The following is a 20,218-nucleotide window of genomic DNA, read 5'->3' as shown; positions in this document are numbered from 1 at the left end:
CGATTCCTGGGTCAGGGCACATTGATGTTTTTCTTTCTCTAAAAAATCAATTAAAAAGTCTTAAAAAAACTCCCAAAACATTGTGGTTTCTAATTTGTAAAATGGGCTTAATGACATGACCTACACCACAAGGCTGCAGGAGGCTTAAACTGGACTCTGCATGGAAAGCTCAGCACGCAGCACAAAGTGAGCATCTAGGCACCACTATTCACACACCAGGATGAGCAGCCACCAGTGTGTGGAGTGAAAACAATGTGCAATAAAATGGTTTGTCATGTGGTGCATATTAAAGTACGTACTCACTGCAAATGCATGTGTCTATATGGATACTCACAACAGTCTGACTTCTGCTTTTTTTTTTTATACCAGTTTATATGCCTTGATGAAGGAAAGTCAAGCTTTTATAATTTTTTAAAGTATCAAATGTAGGGAAGACAACTGTACTTCCAAAAATCTAAACTGGGGTTTTTGCTCCTCCGCACTACTGGCCTTCAGGGCGGATCATTCTGAGAGTGGAGCTGTCCTATGCATTGTAAGGTGATGAGCAGCAAACCGCCACCCTCTACCCAAGAGATGTCAGTAGCACTCTACTCTTCACACTGTGACAACCAAAACTGTTCCCAGAAACTGCCATATATCTCCTGGGAGTGTGCGTGCAAATTTGCCCCAGTCAAATAACAACAACAACAAAACCCATTCATCTAGAGATGAGACAGAAGAAGGAGCACATATTTGAAGTATGAAAGTGATTCCAACCAAGGTTTCTGGCTTTGAAGATGAAGGAAGCCTCAGTCATAGAATACAGCAGTGGCCTGTATGTGCTGGGAATGACCCTCAGCTGACACAGCCAGCAAGAAGGCAGGAAACTTAGTCCTTACACCACAAGGAACCGAATTATGTCAACAACCTGAATGAGCAGGATACAGTTTCTCCTCTACAGCCTGATTTTGGCCCACAGAGACCTATACAGGACTTCTGACCTCCAGAACTGAAAGATAGTAACTATGTGTTGTTTTATACAAAAACAAGACAAAACAAAAAAGCTACAACCCACCAATCTAAATAGATAAAAATGTAGTTTATTTATCTTTCTCTAAAGACCCACCCTTTATATATATATAAAAAATTGTTCTTCTGCTCAGTTGGTTGAGCATCGTCCCATGCACTGAAGGTAATGCTGGTTCACATGCCTGGGTTCACATCAATGTTTCCCTTTCACATTAATCTCTCTCTCTCTCTCTCTCTCTCTCTCTCTCTCTCTCTCTCTCTCCCTCTCTAAAAAAAAAAATCAGTAAGAAATCTTAAAGAAAAAAAAAAAGTCCTTCCTTTAGAAACATTTTCATCAGCTTAATTTTCTTCAATTAATATGCTTTTAATAGACAAGGATAAAATTAACTTAAAATTACTTACTACTAGAAAAGCTAGGGTTTCATCTTAAATAGCACCCCAAAATTACCTACTGTACTGCATTAGCTCCACATTTCAATTCTGCCCTTTTTCATGAATTCCAAATTGTCAGTCACATGGGACAGAATGCAACCAACTGATGTTCCCTCTCACATCAATGTGCATCCCCACCCTTAAAATCAATAAGCATATCCTCAAGTGAGGACTTAAAAAAAAAAAAAAACTGAATGGTATTTCTAAGGAATGAGTTTTACTTTTGTTTTTGCTAAATCCAGGAGGCAGCCGGTTGCAGTGATGTGCGCAAGTTCTGAAGCCCCAGAAATCAGCAGCCGGTGTCTGTTACTCTTCCCAAATACCTTGTTGATAAAGCCCTATCTACAAGGAGCATTGTGAAGATGAAATGACACATGTAAAATGTGTGTCTGGCCCTGGCGGAGTGGCTTGGTTGATTGGAGTGTTACCTTCTATACCAAATGATTGTGGGTTTGTTTCCTAATCATTCGTAAGTTGTGGGTTCCATCCCCTGTAGGGACCCATTTGGGAGGCAACCAATTGATGTCTCTATCCCTTCTTCTCTCTAAAAAATCAAAAACATGCCCTGGGGTGGGGATTAAGAAAAAAATAGGATCTAGTTTTTAAAAGGGTTTTAATGATGTCCAGGTTTAGATCAGAGGGAAAGAGTTAATTATACTATCTATTCATCCATCCCCCCAACCACCTATCCAATGTAGTGTGGATGTGAAATTCAAGCCCCCTGAAGCCCTAGAAGAGCGCAGCCTAGCATATGGTAGGTACTGGGTCCTTCCTCGAAGCCACAGTGTCTGGGCACCACTGCAGTCACCCAGCCATTGTCCTCAGATCCTAAGTGGCTCTGAGGCACCCTGTCCATTACCTATGGATAAGGTGTGAGTACAACAGGTATAAGGGTGGGTTTAGAGTATGTCTTTTGGCACATGTCACAGTTGGGTATCTCTTCCTCTGCCCCACCCAGTGGAGGTGGTCAAACTCACAGCGAGCTGGATGGCCAGGTTGTCAGCCACTTTGTCCAGGAGGGCAGTTGTGGGTTTCTCCTTACATAGCAGCACCAGCTCCAGATCCAAGTCCCCCTTGAGCAGGAGGCCCTTTGCCACAAGGCCAACGCGCATTACACCCCGCAGGGTTCTGGTCATATGCTCCGTCTTTTGCTCCCTGTAGGACAGATCAACACATGCTATGTGAGGGATTCAGCCTGGCCAGAACCCTGAAAGGCTGGAGTTTCTTCAGAAAGGAAATGCTCAGCTCTAGACTAGTCAGTCTCCCTAGAAAGAAGAAAAACAAAAAACCACAACAAAACCTCAAACTTACCCGGCCCCTTCTTTGTTCTCATCCTCCGGGGGCACGTCCAAGTTCTCGGACTCGGCATGTTCACTGCTGCCTTTCTCCTGCTCATCAATCCAATCAGACACAGCTTTGAGAGCCCGCTCTGTGTGGGACACCATGTTCTGGACTGCCTCCAGTTCCTCTTGGGTTGGATAAACAGAAGAATGCTTTGCCATCACGTGGCGATCATCATTCACAAAAATTCGCAATGGACGCTGGAAATGTGAAAATTCAGTTAAAAACAACGTGAAGAGACCAAGCAACCCACTGCTTATCTTTCAGGGTGCATAACTCAAAATGATGCTTTATCATTTGTGTGAAAATAAGAGTATAGTAGTCCCCCCTTATCCGCGGAGGATACATTCCAAGACCCTCAGTGATGTCTGAAACTACGGATAGTACTAAACCCTCTATATACTATTTTTTCCCTATGCATACATACCTATGATAAAGTGTAATTTATAAATTTGGCACAGTAAGAGATTAACAACGAATAAAATGTTACAATAAAGGTTATGTAAATGTGCTATTTCTCTTTCTGAAAATATCTCATTGTACTGTACTCACCCTTCCTCGTTTTCTTGTGAGGTGATGATGACACAATGCCTACATGATGAGATGAAGTGAGGTGAATTTGAATTATTTCTGGAATTTTTCATGTATTTGGACTGCGGTTGACAAGGGGTAACTCAAACCGCGGAAAGCAAAAGCGCGGATAGGGGAGTTTACTGTACAGGAATGGACAAAAGTAGGTTTATAGTTGTAATACAATTAATAAATAATAATACAAGAATAAACTGTGTTTCACATAAAACTGTAAACCAATTTTTGCCCATCCCTGTATATGAACACTCGGAAAAGGACAACTAAACTTAACAGTTGTTCTTTCTCTAGACAGTGGGGGAAGGGGTCACTTACATTTCTATATTATTTGAATTGTTACACTATGTAGTAGAATTCAAGTTAAATGAAAAATAGAATCAAATATATTGAGGCAATACTACAAACACCTGTACATGTATGAAGAAATAGTACCTATGATTAAAGAAAAAGTTTCTTACCATTTTTACTTCTTTTTCTGTAGTGTCTGGAAATCAAATTTTGCTTATATTTTCAAATTGTGACAGATTTCCTTGGTGTTATCAATACTTCAGCTATCTATAAAATCAGAAAATCTTTTTAGTTTCAAATTTCATAGATGAATGAATTTTAGAGCAGGACAGCAGCGCTGACTCATTAAGAAGCCCCATTAACACAGCAGGACACATCTTTATTTCCAAGTAACCACCACTAAAAGCTAAGGTACAAACAACTAATTAATTACAAAGTTCCCTAAAAATTAAAAGAGCTGGTTTCTAGAAGCAAAATCTCACTTCAGCCCCACACTCAGATGATTTTTACTTCTATCTTCTTTCATCACTTATATAAAGTATGCCAATTTTTCAAATATAAAGGAAAAGAGGGATTCTGGTCCTTAAGGGTAATGAAGATGGAAGCAGCAAGAGACAGGGCTCTAAAAGGATCCTATAAACTGGAAAGGCAAGAACCTTCTGAAACATCAGGTAGATATGACACTGTACCACAAAGACACACCTGTGGGTTCATCCTTGGAGAGGCTGAGACAACTGAAACGCACAACAGAAGTCTTCAGGACAAACACAGCTATAATTGTAATTTTGACTACAACCTACTCAACCCCCACTCTGTGTAAACATTCTGGTCCACACAGAAATCTCCCAAATGAGTAAACAACAAAAACCCGTCAGCACAACATGGAACAGATAAATATACCCATTGCATACAACCACCCTAACAGCTAGCTCTGTCACTCTAAGCCAGTCACTAGCCAGGGCAGCAGGCTCATCCTGGAAAGGCACTCACTTTTAGGATAAATGTCAACATGATTGGCCAAAACAAGAATTTTCACAATGTTTTAGGAGTACCTAGTAACAAAGTTGAAAATATAAAGGTTCCACGCCTTAGCTATTGCGGCTCAGTTGGTTGGAGCGTTGTCCAGTACACCAAAGGATTTGGGTTTCAGGTTCAATTCCTGGTCAGGACACACACCTAGGTTGCAGGGTATGGAAGGCAACCGACTTGATGTTTCTCCCTCTCCATCTCTAAAATCAATTTTTTAAAAAATAAGGATACAATCCAAACTTTATACTATTTAAAGAAAAAAAAATTTTAAATCATTTTAAATTCAATTTATTTATTTGTAGGTTTTGTAGTTTTGTTTTGTTAATTCTCACCTGAGGATATTTTTTAATTGATTATTAGAGCAGAAGGGAGAGACAGAGAGAGAGAAACATTGATTGGTTGCCTCCTGCACATGGCCCAACCAGGGCCAGGGATTGAGCCTGCAACCAAGGTGTACATTCCCTCGCCTGGAACTGAACCCAGGACCCTTCAGTCCCTGGGCCAACACTCTATCCACTGAGCCAAACCAGCTAGGGCTAAAGAAAAAAATGTAAGGTTCCAAATAACTTGAAAATCTAAGGATGAAACGGGAGGCCAAATGCCCCTGCAGCAAATGCCAGGCCAGGTAACAGGTGGGGTTCACAGGCTTCATGATAAGGCACAAGTAGGAAAGGGAGGCGTGAATGACCACTCCCTGGACTCAGCTTCTGGCTCTGGGGCCCCTGATGAGCCACTCGGTCATTACCAAGTGGAGCTTCTGCACAGACTTGGGCCTGAAACCCTGCTTGCCCAGCTACTACCAGTGTGGTCTTAAAATTTCTTTGGAGCTTCCTTCTATACCTGCAAACAGGAAGCAGCTCCTTTCCCTCTGCAGGAGAATTGTGAAGTGAGGATGTCAACCTAAGGAAAGCCTGAAGCTGGATCTACACTAAAGGCTGCTGTGGAAGCCTAGTGCTGAGTGATATGCATGCAAAATTGCATCCTGTAGTAATAATGAATTATCGTTATTCAGTTAGGGACAAATGATATTGTGGCTGTGTTTGAAAAGAATGTCTTTACCTATTAGATACACATTTAAGAAAATTTTATGGTTGAAAGTACATGCCTGATATTTGCTCTTAAATACTCCAGTGCGTCAGAGAAGGATAAAAGAAGATTGCAAAATGTTGACAACTGTTAATGCTAGGGGATGGGTATATTGGAATTCATTTGTGCATGTTTAAAAATTTCCATGTTTTTTTGCCCTAACCGGTTTGGCTCAGTGGAAAGAGCGTTAGCCTGTGGACTGAAAGGTCCCAGGTTCGATTCCGGTCAAGGGCATGTACCTTGGTTGCGGGCACATCCCCAGTGGGAGGTGTGCAGGAGGCAGCTGATCGATGTTTCTCTCTCGATGTTTCTAACTCTCTCTCTCTCTCTCTCTCTCCTCTCTCTCTCTCTCTCTCTCTCTCTCTCTCTCTCTCTCTCTCTCTCTCTCTCTCTCTATTCCTCTCTGTAAAAAAAATCAATAAAATATATTTTAAAAAAAAGAAAAAGAAAAAAAATTTCCATGTTTTTTTAAAAATGCATAAGCAGTCTTACAAAAGTGCAGCCATGGAAGGTAATCTAAAAATCAAACCAAAGCTCAGAAAACCAATTCTAAACTACCAAGAAGCAGACCATGAGAAATCACAGCTTACCTAACGGTGAGGACCCGTGTTAAAAAAAACCACCACTCCTAGCCATTACTATGCTGTAACTCAGCCGTGGGCAAACTACGGCCCACGGGCCGCATCCAGCCCGTTCGGCTGTTCTATCCGGCCCGCGGAGCCGAAAGAGCAGAAGGTTCTCTTGCTCTCCCCTCCGCTCCTCTACTTTGAATTTATATTAGTTCACACAAACACTCCATCCATGCTTTTGTTCTGGCCCTCCGGTCCAGTTTAAGAACCCATTGTGGCCCTCGAGTCAAAAAGTTTGCCCACCCCTGCTGTAACTTCATCAATCTGATAAAGAAGGCTGGTGTTTTTTTTGTTTTTAAAGCTTCAGGATATCTTCTATTTTTATTTTTTTTAAAAATATATTTTATTGATATTTTACAGAGAGGAAGGGAGAGGGATAGAGAGCTAGAAACATTGATGAGAGAGAAACATCAATCAGCTGCCTCCTGCACACCTCCCACTGGGGATGTGCCCGCAACCAAGGTACATGCCCTTGACCGGAATCGAACCCGGGACCCGGGACCTCAGTCCGCAGGCCGACACTCTACCCACTGAGCCAAACCGGTTTTGGCAAGGCTGGTGTTTAAAAGCATATTTGTTCAGCTCTAACTGGGTTGGCTCAGTGGGTAGAGCGTCAGCCTGTGGACTGAGGTTCGATTCCGGTCAAGGGCATGTACCTTGGTTGTGGGCACATCCCCAGTAGGAGGTGTACAGGAGGCAGCTGATCGATGTTTCTAACTCTCTATCCCTCTCCCTTCCTCTCTGTAAAAAATCAATAAAAATACATTAAAAAAAATTTTTTTAAGTAAAAGCATATTTGTTCAACATGTATTCAGTGTGCACCTTCTCCATGCCAGGCCACAGGCTAGCAGCTAGGACAGCGTTGGACATGGCCTGAAAGTCCCATTCCCTTCAACTTGGCCAGCTAGCACACCCTGAAGGACAAACTCCTTCCCTCTACACCCGATGAGGCTCAGGAGCAAATACTTCACTATATATCTATACCATCTACTCATCTCACATCCCTCCTCCAACACAAATACCAAATGTAGAGACTTTAAAAATAACAGTTTTCAAAAAATAAAAAAGTTTTCTAACCAAGGTTCTAGATGGCTGATCTTTTTAACCAGGGCTTTTGTAGGAATGATATTGACTAAAACCTACTAAAAGGAGCTCCTGGGAGAAGTGGCCGATTCAGTACCTGATACAGGAACTCCTGGGTGGGCCTTGGTCAAGCTGCAGTGTCAGAAAGTGCTCAAGAGACTGATGTAGTCTTGTCCAAAGAACAAGGAGCTGACTTGTGAGGGCTCTGACTGGCTACATTTGGGGCAACTGAGTATCAATAAATAGTTTCCTATATGAAGTTCTAGAACAGGTAATACTAATAAATGAGAAAAAATTCCTAACAGCTATTGCTTCTGGGGAATGGTGGCAAGGAACACCTGGAAAGGGGGCCCAAGGGCGCTTTCTGGGTGTGTTGGTCATGGTCTGTATCTTGGTAGGGGTTGAGTGTATGCAGTGGTCAGGACTCACTGAATAGTATATTCAAAACCTGTGGCCTGTCTGGCATGGATCAGTGGTTGAGCATCAACCTATGAACCAGGAGGTCAGGGTTCGATTCCCGGTCAGGGCACATGCCTGGCTTGCGGGCTCAATTCCCAGCAGGAGGTAGCTGATCAATGATTCTCTCTCATCACTGACGTTTCTCTTTCTCTCTCTCTCTCTCTCTCTCTCTCTCTCTCTCTCTCTCTCTCTCTCTCTCTCTCTCCCCCTTCCTCTCTGAAATCAATATATATATATATACTAGAGGCCCAGTGCACGAATTCGTGCACAGTGGGATACAGCCGGCTCAGTCCCAATTGGAGGATTGGGGCCGGGCCTGTCAGGAGGAGGAGATACAGGAGGTTGGCCGGCCTGCCTGCCTGGATCAGGCTGATCAGGGCTGGGCCAGCTGGAGGGAGGGGCTTTAGGCAATTGGCCGGTGGGCCTGCCCCCAAATGGGTTGGGGCAGCCGATTGGTGGTCAATGGCTGGGGGAGGGGCCAGGGGAGGTTGGCCATCCAGCCCCACCCCTGATTGGTGTGGAGGAGGCCGATCAGGGGTGGAGCTGGCTGGGGGGAGAGGCTGCGGGCCTATCAGGGTGGTGGGGGTTGATCGGAGTTGGGGCCGGCCGTAGGGAGGGGCTGTAGGCAGTGGGCCGCTGGTCCTGCTCCCAGATGGGGTGGCTGATCAGGGGCAGAGCTGGCTGAGGGGGAGGGTCGTGGGGGGGGGGGGCCTTCGGGGGCGGGGCCGGCTGGAGCAAGGGGCCACAGATGGTTGGCCAGCCAGCCCCATGCCCTATTGGGATGAGGGGGCTATCAGGGGCGATGTTGGCCAGCCACATCACCCTTGATCAGGGTGGGAGAGGCCGATAAGGGGCAGGGCCGGCTGAGGGAAGGGCCGCGGGAGGTTGGCTGGCCAGCCCCAACTCCCAATCTGACCAGTTCGCTGGCCGCAGTGGGCATCAGTGACCGGTTGTTACGGTCATTATAGCATTCCGGTCGCTGGCTATACACACACACACACACATACACACATATATATATGTGTGTATATGTATGTGTGTGTGTATATCTATCTATCTATCTATCTATCTCCTGTGCACTACTTCAAAAGAAAAAAAGAACTGTACATAAATACTGGACTCTGGTTATTACAAGGGAAACCCTGGCTGGTTTGGTTCAGTGGATAGATTGTCAGCTTGTGGACGGAAGGGTCCCAAGTTCAATTCCAATCAAGGGCCCATGCGTGGGTTGAGGGCTCGATCCCCAGGGTGGGGTGTGCAGGAGGCAGCCGATAAGTGATTCTCTCTCATCGTTGATGTTTCTTAATCTCTCTTCCTCTCTAAAATCAATAAAAATATATTAAAACAACAACACTGGAGTCAACACTCCTTTGCAGGGGGAAAAAAATACTGGCCTTGCTTGTCTTAGTGTGAGCCCAGAACTGTCACCCAACCTAGCTGCTCAGAAGCCAGTTGCTTTGGTCTTGAATTGCAGGTAATCCATCTCATTAATGGACACAGGGATCTTCTGGATGAGCAGAAACCTTTAAAAAAATCATAGACCCCTACCAATACCAATCTAACTTTAAACAAAAGCTGTGAAAGGCTACACAAAGCTGTTCCTGCAACCTCATTTATGTTTCAAACCTGGGCAAAAGTGATGCCTAATTGTTACCAGCTCAGCCTCTCTGAAAAAGAAACCAAAGGAAGGAAAGAGTGGAGAATCAGAATCTTTTTTTTTTTTTAAAGAGGGAGGGAGGGAGAGAGAACATTGGGTTGCTTTTGCATGCACCCCAACTGGGGATCAAACATGAAATCTGGGTATGTGCCTTCATCAGGAACTGAACCTGCCACCTTTTGGTGTATGGGACGATGCTCCAACCAACTGAGCCAGACCAGCTAGAGCAAGAATCAGGATTTTAATCCTGACCTCTGTAGTTTGGGATGTTTTAACACAATAGAATCAGGTTTCTTTCTTTTGTTCTTGAAACCAGACCACCTATGGCATGCAGTTACAGAAGTTTACACCACAAATCATTATGCTTACAATGTGATGATCGTCTTTCTGATCTCTCACTAATTAGAATATTATATTCATGGCACTTGCTGTTGGAAAAGAAACTTGCCCAAGTTAGCATGTGTGAATCAACGAATGTTTTTGTTGTTCTTGTTAATTCTTACCTGAGGATATCTTTTCCATCTATATCTAGAAAGAATGGAAGGTGGGGGGAGGGAAAGACATGGATTTGAGAGAGACACATTAGATGGTTGCCTCCAGCACAAGCCCAGAGCAGGGCTGGGAATGGAACCTGCAACCCAGGCAAACCCGCCGCCAACCAGGAATCAAACCTACCATCCTTAGGTGTGTGAGATGATGCTCTAACCACTGAGATCACTGGCCAGTGAAGATAAACTAATCCTCCTATCTAATAAAAGAGTAATATGCAAATTAACCATCACTCTGCTACACCCACAAGCCACACCCACAAGCCAATCAGGAGCAAATATGCAAATAAACCCAACCAAGATGGCTACGGCCACAGAGAGCAGGAGGGAGGCTTGGGTTTCCCCAGCGATGGAGGAAGCCAAGCTTTCCGCCAGCCCTTGCCGGCCTAGGCCTCCACTCAAGGCTACAAAGTTTCAATGATAGAAGATACATAAATCCAAACAGAAATGGCGGCAGCCACGGAGCTGGAAAGAGCAGGAGGCTGGGGTTGCCCCCGGCGATGGAGGAAGCCAAACTTTCCACACACCCTGGCCCGCCCAGGCCTCCGCTTAAGGCTACAAAGTTTCAATTATAGAAGATACATAAATCCCAACAGAAAAGGCTGCCGCCACAGAAGGCTTGGCTCCACTCCAGGCTACAAAGTTTCAATTGTAGAAAATAAACCCCAGATACTAGGGCCTCCGCTTGGGTCGCCAGGGTGCGTGGCCGTCCTGCAAACCACCACAGGACCCTCGCCCAGGCTGCCCCACGCCCCAAGGGAACCCCCACCCTCATCCGGGACACCCTTCAGGGCAAACCAGCTGGCCCCCACCTGTGCACCAGGCCTCTATACTATCTAATAAAAGAGTAATATGCAGATTGACCATCACTCCAACATACAAGATGGCTGCCCCCATGTGGACACAAGATGGCCAGCAAGGGAGGGCAGTTGGGAGCAATCAAGCCTGCAGGGGAGGGCAGTTAGGGGCGACCAAGCTGGCAGAGGAGGGAAGTTGGGGGCGGCCAGGCCTGCAGGGGAGGGCAGTTAGGGGAAAACAGGCTGGCAGGGGAGCAGTTAGACATCAATCAGGCTGGCAGGAGAGTGGTTAGGGCAGGGGTGGGCAAACTTTTTGACTCGAGTGCCACAATGGGTTCTTAAACTGGACCGGAGGGCCGGAACAAAAGCATGGATGGAGCCGAAACCGGTTTGGCTCAGTGGATAGAGCGTCGGCCTGCGGACTGAAAGGTCCCAGGTTCGATTCCGGTCAAGGGCACGTACCTTGGTTGCGGGCACATCCCCAGTAGGGGGTGTGCAGGAGGCAGCTGATCGATGTTTCTCTCTCATCGATGTTTCTAGCTCTCTATCCCTCTCCTCTCTCTTCCTCTCTGTAAAAAATTAATAAAAAAAAAAGCATGGATGGAGTGTTTGTGTGAACTAATATAAATTCAAAGTTAAGGAGCGGAGGGGAGAGCAAGAGAACCCTCCGCTCTTTCGGCTCCGCGGGCCGGATAGAACAGCCAAACGGGCCGGATCCGGCCCGCGGGCTATAGTTTGCCCACGGCTGCGTTAGAGGGTGGCAGGCAGAAGCGGTTAAGGACAATCAGGAAGGAAGGCAGGCAGGCGAGCAGTTGGGAGCCAGCAGTCCTGGATTGTGAGAGGGATCCCAGATTGGAAAGGGTGCAGGCTGGGCTGAGGGACACCCCCCCACCACATGCACGAATTTTGTGCACCGGGCCTCTAGTATATAATAAAGAAGTAACATGCAAATTGACCTTCACTCCATCACAAGATGGCTGCGCCCACAGCTGAGGCAGGGTTCCCATAACAAAAAATGGCTGCGGCCGTAGGGGAGGCGGGTTTCCTGTAATGAGCTGTAACGAGTAGGGCCAGGGTTGGGGGACCTCAGGCTGCGGGGCTTGATGGGTGGGGCTGGCCAGGTCTGGGTCTTGTGCAATTTTGAGATGCATGCGGGTGAGCGGGGACTTGACTCTCGGTCCCATGGCGTGCCCCAGACTCTGACAGGAGGAAGAGATTTTCATATACATTTTACTAATTTTGTTTCATCTTTGACACTTCTATTATAGAGAAAGGGCAAATAGCAATATTAAAATATTTCCTCTAATTCCGTTTTAATGTGCATGAATTTCATGCACCGGGCCACTAGTGTTTGTATAATAAGTAGGTGTGGTGGCAACAGCCTAATAGGTATGGCCCCATCCTTCTTCCAGAGTGGACCCAGAGCCCCACCTCCAGTTATTTCACAAAACCTAGCAGGTATCCTAAGGACTCTGGGAAATTGTCCTGAATTAGATGCTGGTCCTAGAGACTGAATTAGATTCTGAAATGTACAAGGACCCAAGCAAGTTCCTGATTTCCTGACCTCTGGAGGTATCCTATCCTGGAGTGTCAAGTTAAATAATACAGAAGTGCTATCCTTTAGTAACTCCTTAAAATGTTTAGTATCACATCAAGGACATGGAAAATAATTTTACTTGGGGTGGTGAATACACAATATAATATATAGATGATGTATTATATAACTGTTACACCTGAAACCTATGGTTTTATTAACCAATGTCACCCCAATAAATAAATAATTTAAACAAAGCAACCCAAAAGATGCCAATCTAAAATGTGGCCATGGCCTGACCACTGTGGCTCAGTGGTTGAGCATCAACCTATGAACCAGGAGGTCATGGTTCAATTCCTGGTCAGGGCACATGCCTGGGTTTCAAGCACAATCCCCAGTAGGAAGCATGCAAGAGGCAGCCGATCAATAATTCTCTCAGCATTGATGTTTTTATTTTATCTCCCTCTCCCTTCCTCTTTCTCTGAGAAATCAATAAACGCATATTTAAAATAAATAAGTAAACAAACAAACACAAAAAATGTGGCATGGACATCACTCCAAGAAATTAAATGCAACAAAAGTCTGAAGTCTAGTGCAATCAGTTGAGTTCTGTCTGCAAGTGTTTTTACTGGTCCATAGAAAGGTATAAAGTTAGGAATAAAGATTTTCAACGTAAAGGGCCATCCTTTATGCCTAACTTTCTTCCTATATTTTCAGTGCTAAAATGTCTTTTTTCTTATGAAAAGATGGTGATGGTGTTAAAAGGCATTTTTCTAGTAAAAATAAAAAGTTGGCCTGCCTTAGTCAATTTGGATCAATGGATAAAAGCATCGGCCTGTGGAATGAAGGGTCTTGGGTTGGATTCCAGTTAAGGGCATGTACCTCAGTTGCAGGCTGGATCCCCAGCTCTGGTCAGGGCACATGCAGGAGGCAGCCCATTGATGTATCTCTCTCACATCCATGTTTCTTTTCTCAATGGAAAAATATTCTCAGGTGAGGATTAACAACAAAAAAGTGGGCAAATACAAGTTGTTTGTTCCTCAAAATATTTCTAGAAATCCCAACTGGTCTGTGAGAAGAAGGACCCCAGACCCTCTGACACTGGAGAGCCCACAGGACTTAGAAACAGAAACCCCAGGTTTGTATCCACCTCAGTTCTCCAACCTGGCAGCTGTGGGACCTCCAGAAAATCACTTTCCTCAGAGTTGCAAAGAGTAGGAATTAAAGGTGACAATATGGGAAAATTCCTCTTCAACTATAAAGCCACAAATACAATGTATTATGGGAGTAAGTTTATTCTTGGATGAACCAAGAGAAATGTAAAATCACAGCAGCAAAGAGATAGGAGAAAACAGCTTTGGAAATCTTCCACACCTGGTGGGGGGACCGATGCAACTTGCCCACCTATCCCATGGGGAAGCCATAAGAGGATTTTTTAAAAATGTAGTATACATTTTAATTTCTTCTCCCAGAAGTTTTTTTCCCACTAGTAAAGAAAAAAAAAAAAAGTGCCTGCCTGGTGGTGTGGCTCAGTGGTTGAGCGTCCACACTGGTTCGATTCTCATGGTCAAGGCACATGCCCAGATTGCGGCTCAATTTGGGAGTAGGGGTGAAGGGGTGGTGGTGACACGTGCAGGAGGCAGCCAATCAATGATTCTCTCCCATCACTGATGTTTCTCTCTCCCTTTCTCTCTCTGAAATCAGTAAAAACACATTTAAATAAAATAAAGAAAAAATTTAAAGACTGCTTCACAAAGGACATTAACACTCAAATGCCAATTATTTTAGTAGGCAAGGGGGTGCATTCATTTTTAATGAAAACTGTTTTCAGAAAACTGTAACTTCACCTGAAATTGTAAAAAGTAACAGAGATTAAGTGTACTCTGTATCCAGTTTCCTCCAATTGTAACATTTTGCAAACTATATAGTACAATATCATAACCACAATACCCATACTAAAATAGATAGATCATTGCTGTCACAAGGATCCCTCCTGTTGCCCTGTACAGTCACATTCACCTTCCAATTGCTCCCATGCCTAACCCCTAACAACTAATTCATTTACCATTTCTGTAATTTTGGCATTCCAAGAATGTTTTATATAAACAAAATTATAGAGCTGTAAACTTTCAGGATTGGCTTGTTTCATGCAGCACAACTGCCTCAAGATTCATGCAAGTTGTGTATTTATCAACAGTTGGCTTTTTATTGCTAAGTAGTATTCTTTGGTATGGATATACTTAGTTTGTTTAACCATTTAGCAGCTGAAAGACATCTGTGGGGTTTCCAGTTCTTGGCTATCACAAATAAAGCTAAGAACATTTGTGTATTCATTTTTGTGTGAACATATATGTTCATTTCTTTGGGATAAATGCACAAGAGTCAAATTGCTGGGTCATATGGTAGTTGCCTGCCAATTTTATGAAAAACTGCCTAAGTGTTTTTCAGAGCTGAAACCTCACACTTTAAAAAACAAACTCGAGCCCAGCTAGTGTGGCTCAGTGGTTGAGCGTTGACCCCTAAATCAGGTCAGGGCACATGCCTGGTTTGCAGGCTCCATTCCCAGTAGGGGGAGAGCAGGAGGCAGCCCATCAATGATTCTCTCTCATCATTGATGTTTCTATATCTTTCTCCCTTCCTCTCTCTGAAATAAATGAATATACTTAAAATAAAAAACAAACTCAAGTAACTTCACCAAAATTGACTCAATTCACCTTTTCTACACCCCTGTCACATCTGCTCTTGAAGCTGTGGTCACTGGTGAGCTCTCACTGGGCAGCCCATAAATCTCCCCGTTTACCAGGCAACTATTTTCCCCTTCTCTGCAAATGTCGCCCATAGAAAAAATATTTATTAGGTGCTACTATGAGCCACGGGGCTGGGCCAATTATTTTCATACGAGTGTCCTCGTGCACATTGAAAGGAAATTAAATTAGAAGGTGGCCAGCGGGGCAGGACTGAGCAAGACAGGCCAGACATGCCCTGGAGCCAACCTCCTGCAGTCCCTCCCTGGCCTGCTACACCTGGGGTGGCGCTGTGGCTCAAAAGGTGTCTGTGGAGTGAGTGAGGTCCCTCAGGCAGGTGGGGTCCCTTGGCCTGGCCAGCAGGGATAGGGCTGAAACTGGCAGTCTGACATCCCTCAAGGGGCTCCAGAGTGTGAGAGGGCACTCTGCAAAGTTGCTGTGGTACAGGGTAAGTGTGCAGTAAACCAGATTCGGGACAACAGTGCCCCAGCAACGACATAACCCACGTCTGAAGGTGGAATTGCGTGGCCCAGTGAGGAATTGGGCTCCCCCCTCTCTGGTTTCGGGTGTGTCACCTGAGAACCACTGCCAAGTAACTGCAGCCCCGCAGCTCCTGCGTTGAGCATCTGCCCCCTGGTGGTCAGTGCGTGTCACAGCAACCAGTAGGGTGGAGGGAGGGAGGGACACTTAGCATATTAGCTTTTTATATATGTACTAGAGGCCCGGTGCACAAAATTCGTGTACGGGTGTGTGTGTGTGTGTGTGTGTGTGTGTGTGTGTGTGTGTGTCCCTCAGCCCAGCCTGCACCCTCTCTAATCTGGGACCCCTCGAGGGATGTCCGACTGCCCATTTAGTCAGACATCCCTCTCACAATCCAGGACTGCTGGCTCCCAACTGCTCGCCTGCCTGCCTTCCTGATTGCCCCTAACTGCCCTCCCCTGCAGGCCCAGTCGCCCCCAACTTCCCTTCTCTGCCGGCCTGGTCACCCCTAACTGCCCTCCCTTGCAGGCCTGGTCCCTCCCAATTGCCCTTCCCTGCTGGCCATCTTGTGTCCACATGGGGTTAGTCATCTTTGACCACATGGGGGCAGCCATCTTGTGTGCTGGGGTGACAGTCAATTTGCATATTACTTTTATTAGATAGGCTAGAGGCCTGGTGCACGGTTGGGGGCCAGCTGGTTTGCCCTGAAGGGTGTCCCGGATCAGGGTGGGGGTTCCCTTGGGAGTGGGGCAGCCTGGGCGAGGGTCCTGTGGTGGTTTGCAGGCTGGCCACACCCCCGGCGACCCAAGTGGAGGCCCTGGTATCTGGGATTTATCTATCTTCTACAATTGAAACTTTGTAGCCTTGAGTGGAGCCAAGCCTCCTGCTTGTTCAGTGGCTGCAGCCATCTTGGTCGGGTTAATTTGCATACTCGCTCCTGATTGGCTGGTGGGCATGGCTGGTGGGTGTAGCGGAGGCACTGTCAATTTGCATATTACTATTTTATTAGATAGGACTAGAGACCTGGTGTACGAAATTCATGCAGGCCACGTGTCCCTCAGCCTTGCCCGCACCCTCTCCAATCTGGGACCCCTTGGGGGATGTCCGACTGCCAGTTTAGGCCCGATCCCACAGGTATTGGGCCTAAACCGGCAATCCAGGGCTACTGGCTCCTAACAGCTCACCTGCCGGCCTGCTCAACCCCAATTGCCCCCTCCACCAACCTGCTCACCCCCAACTGCCCTCCCCTCCTGGCCTGATCGCCCCTAACCGCTTCTGCCTTGGCCCTGCCACCATGGTTTTGTCCGGAAGGTGTCCCGGTCTAATTAGCATATTACCTTTTTTTTTAGTATAGACTGTTGATGTTTTAAACTTTTTTTTTTTTTTTTTTTTACATTTTGCTGGTAATTTATGAATGCAAAGGACTGTCAACCTGCAAATCACTACATGTACTATTGAGAAGCTAACTTACAAAGTTTCATTTTTTAAACACACACATACTCTTCTCAGGTTAGTTGAAAGGCAAGCAGTAGGAAAACAAGTGGCCTGGAAGATTATCCCAATAAGACCTCATCCTTGAGTCTGAACCACAGTCCTACTGAAAATAAGACTGGCCCTGATGGTGTGGCTCAGTTGGTTCAATGTCATCCCATGCATCAAAAGGTTACCGGTTTCATTCTGGCGTGATCCCTGGTAGGAGCGTGCAGGAGACAGCTGATCTATGTTTCACACTCACATCAATCTCTACTCCCCCGCCCTCCCATCTAAAAACCAATTTTAAAAGTCTTTTACAAAGCCCTGGTTTGGCTTAGTGGATAGAGCATTGCCCTGGACTGAAGGGTCCCAGGTTTGATTCCAGTCAAGGGCACATACCTCAGTTGCAGGCTTGATCCCTGGCCCTGGTTGGGACGCATGTGGGAGGCAACCAATGGATGTTTCTCTCTCAAATCTATGTTTCTCGCTCTGTCTCTCCCACTCCCTTCCACTCTCTCTGAAAATCAATAGAAAAATGTCCTTGGGTGAGAATTAACTATCAATAAATAAATAGAATTTAAAAATAAAAAAATCTTTAAAAAGGAACAATTTTAAAAAGGAGGAACTCTGTCCTGGCTGGATAGCTCTGTTGGTTCAAGTGTCATCCCAAAACACTTAGGTTGCGGGTTCAATACCTGGTCAGGGCACATACAGGAATCAGCCAATAAATGCATAAATAAGGGGAATAACAGTCTCTCTTTCTCAAATAAAATGAATAAATAAAAGGAAGGCTGTTTGGAATGTTCAATAAAAATCATCATGGAGCCCTGGCCGGTTTGGCTCAGTGGATAGAGCGTCGGCCTATGGACTGAAGGATCACAGGTTCGATTCCAGTGAAGGGCATGTACCTTGGTTGTGGGCACATCCCCAGTAGGAGGTGTGCAGGAGGCAGCTGATCGATGCTTTTCTCTCATCGATGTTTCTAACTCTCTATCCCTCTCCCTTCCTCTCTGTAAAAAATCAATAAAATATATATTTTTTAAAAATCATCATGGACCACCCTGGCCAGTGTGGCTAAGCTGGCTGAGTGTCATCCTGTGCACCAAAAGATCGCTGGCTCCATGCCCAGTTGGGGTGCATAGAGGAGTCAACAGATTAATGTTTCTCACTCTCTCTTCCTCTCTCTAAAGTCAATAAAAACATAGTTAAATTAAAAAAACTACCATGGAGCCTTGACCAGTTTGGCTCAGTGGACAGAGCGTCAGCCTGAGGACTAAAGGGTCCCAGGTTCGATTCAGGTCAAGGGCATGTACCTTGGTTGCGGGCACATCCCCAGTAGGAGGTGTGCAGGAGGCAGCTGATCGATGTTTCTCTCTCATCGTTGTTTCCAACTCTCTATCCCTCTCCCTTCCTCTCTAAAAAATCAGTAAAATACATTAAAAAAAACAAACTATCATGGATCTCAAACTGCCAATAGCATTTTTCACTAATCACGTAAGAGTATAAAAATAATATGGAGCCAATTTATGTAGTCTAATAAAAGGATGCACGTGAAATTTTTTTAAATTTTTTTTAAAATATATTTTATTGATTTTATACAGAGAGGAAGGGAGAGGGATAGAGAGTTAGAAACATCGATGAGAGAGAAACATCGATCAGCTGCCTCCTGCACACCCCTTACTGGGGTTGTGCCCGCAACCAAGGTGCGTGCCCTTGACCGGAATCGAACCTGGGACCTTTCAGTCCGCAAGCCGACGCTCTATCCACTGAGCCAAACCGGTTTTGGCATGAATTTTTTTTTTAAATTCTCACACGTGGACATATTTATGTTTTTTAAAAATATTTTTTTATTGATTTCAGAAAGGAAGAGAGAGAGGGATAGAAACATCAATGATGAGAGAGAATCATCACTCAACTGCCTCCTGCAAGCTTCCCACTGGGGAAGTGTGTGAGCCTGCAACCCAGGCATGTGCAAACCAAAACCTGAAACCAAACCCTGACCTCCTGGATCATGGATTGACACTCAATCACTGAGCCACACCGGCTGGGTGAGAATATATTTTTACTGATTTTAGAGGGAGAGGACGGGGGTTGGAGGGAGAGAGTGAAGGAAAGAGGTGAACTGAGAAACTTGGATCCGTTGCCTCCAGTAGGCACCCCAACTGGTGATCGAACTGGAAACTTGGGTATATGCACTGAGCAGGAATTGAACTGATGACTCTTCAGGGCACCAGAAGCTCCAACCAACTGAGCCAGACTGGCCAGGGAATACATTCCACTTTTGACTAAACGATCCTTGGTGATAGTATATGGCTCCCACAAAAAAAGGCCCGTAATAAACTCATTTTCCTGTTAAAACTGGTGGCTACATTTTCAATTTCTTCATTATATTGACATTCAATGAGAAGACAAAAAAATTTCAACTGGACACTACTTTCTTAAAATACCTGAAAAAAAGCAGGCATTGAAAATATGTCTGGCAGTGGCCAGGTGGCTCAGTAGATTGGAGCGAGGTCCTATACATCAAAAGGTTGGGCACATACCTAGGTTTCAGGTTCTATGGGGTGAGTTTGGGAAGCAACCAATAAAAAGTGTCTGAACTTCCATTTGCAATCACCTAAAAAGTGATGTATTGGGAAAACCTCACAGGTGTATAACAGAGCATAAAAATGGTGAGAAGCAAGTTATAAAAATCAGTACACTGACAAGGCTCCCTAACAAATACCTGCCCACACAGCTAGCACTTCAAAGAGGCAGCACCAACTTACCCTAACAAAGCAGATTGGAAAGCTAGTTGTTTCAGGTGAAACTGTCAAATGCTGCAGCAGAAAACTGAAGTCAACTTCATCCCTTCAGGACCCGGACACACTTCACTGACAACCTGTGTGTAGACTCCTGTCAATCCACCATCTGCCTCTAATTCCAAACCCTTCCCCTGGAAACAAAAGTAAGACCTTCCTTTCCCAGGACTCTGCTAAAATAAAAAGCACCCAATTCAGAAAGCCTAGAAAAATCTTCATTCCTGAGAAAGTTTGAAGCATT

General features: G+C 45.2%; 1 protein-coding gene across 4 annotated transcripts in view; it reads right to left on the bottom strand.

Annotated features, from left to right (window-relative positions):
• ILF3 (interleukin enhancer binding factor 3) overlaps positions 1-20,218 on the bottom strand; it is a 38,973-nt gene that overhangs the window by 15,122 nt on the left and 3,633 nt on the right. For all 4 annotated transcript variants that reach the window (XR_013960925.1, XM_080674834.1, XM_080674835.1 and 1 more), the window contains exons 2-4: positions 3,828-3,924; positions 2,752-2,981; positions 2,418-2,595 (exon numbers count right to left, since the gene is read on the bottom strand). Coding sequence is in view for 3 of the 4 variants with exons in the window: in XM_080674834.1 (XP_080530960.1) it covers positions 2,418-2,595; positions 2,752-2,981; positions 3,828-3,830 (411 nt within the window). In the remaining variant the exon portion in view is untranslated. The remainder of the gene's footprint in view (positions 1-2,417; positions 2,596-2,751; positions 2,982-3,827; positions 3,925-20,218) is intronic.

This window comes from Plecotus auritus (assembly GCF_963455305.1).
Source record: "Plecotus auritus genome assembly, chromosome: 6".
Classification (NCBI taxonomy): domain Eukaryota; kingdom Metazoa; phylum Chordata; class Mammalia; order Chiroptera; family Vespertilionidae; genus Plecotus; species Plecotus auritus.
This window is presented reverse-complemented; position numbering and strand designations above follow the sequence as displayed.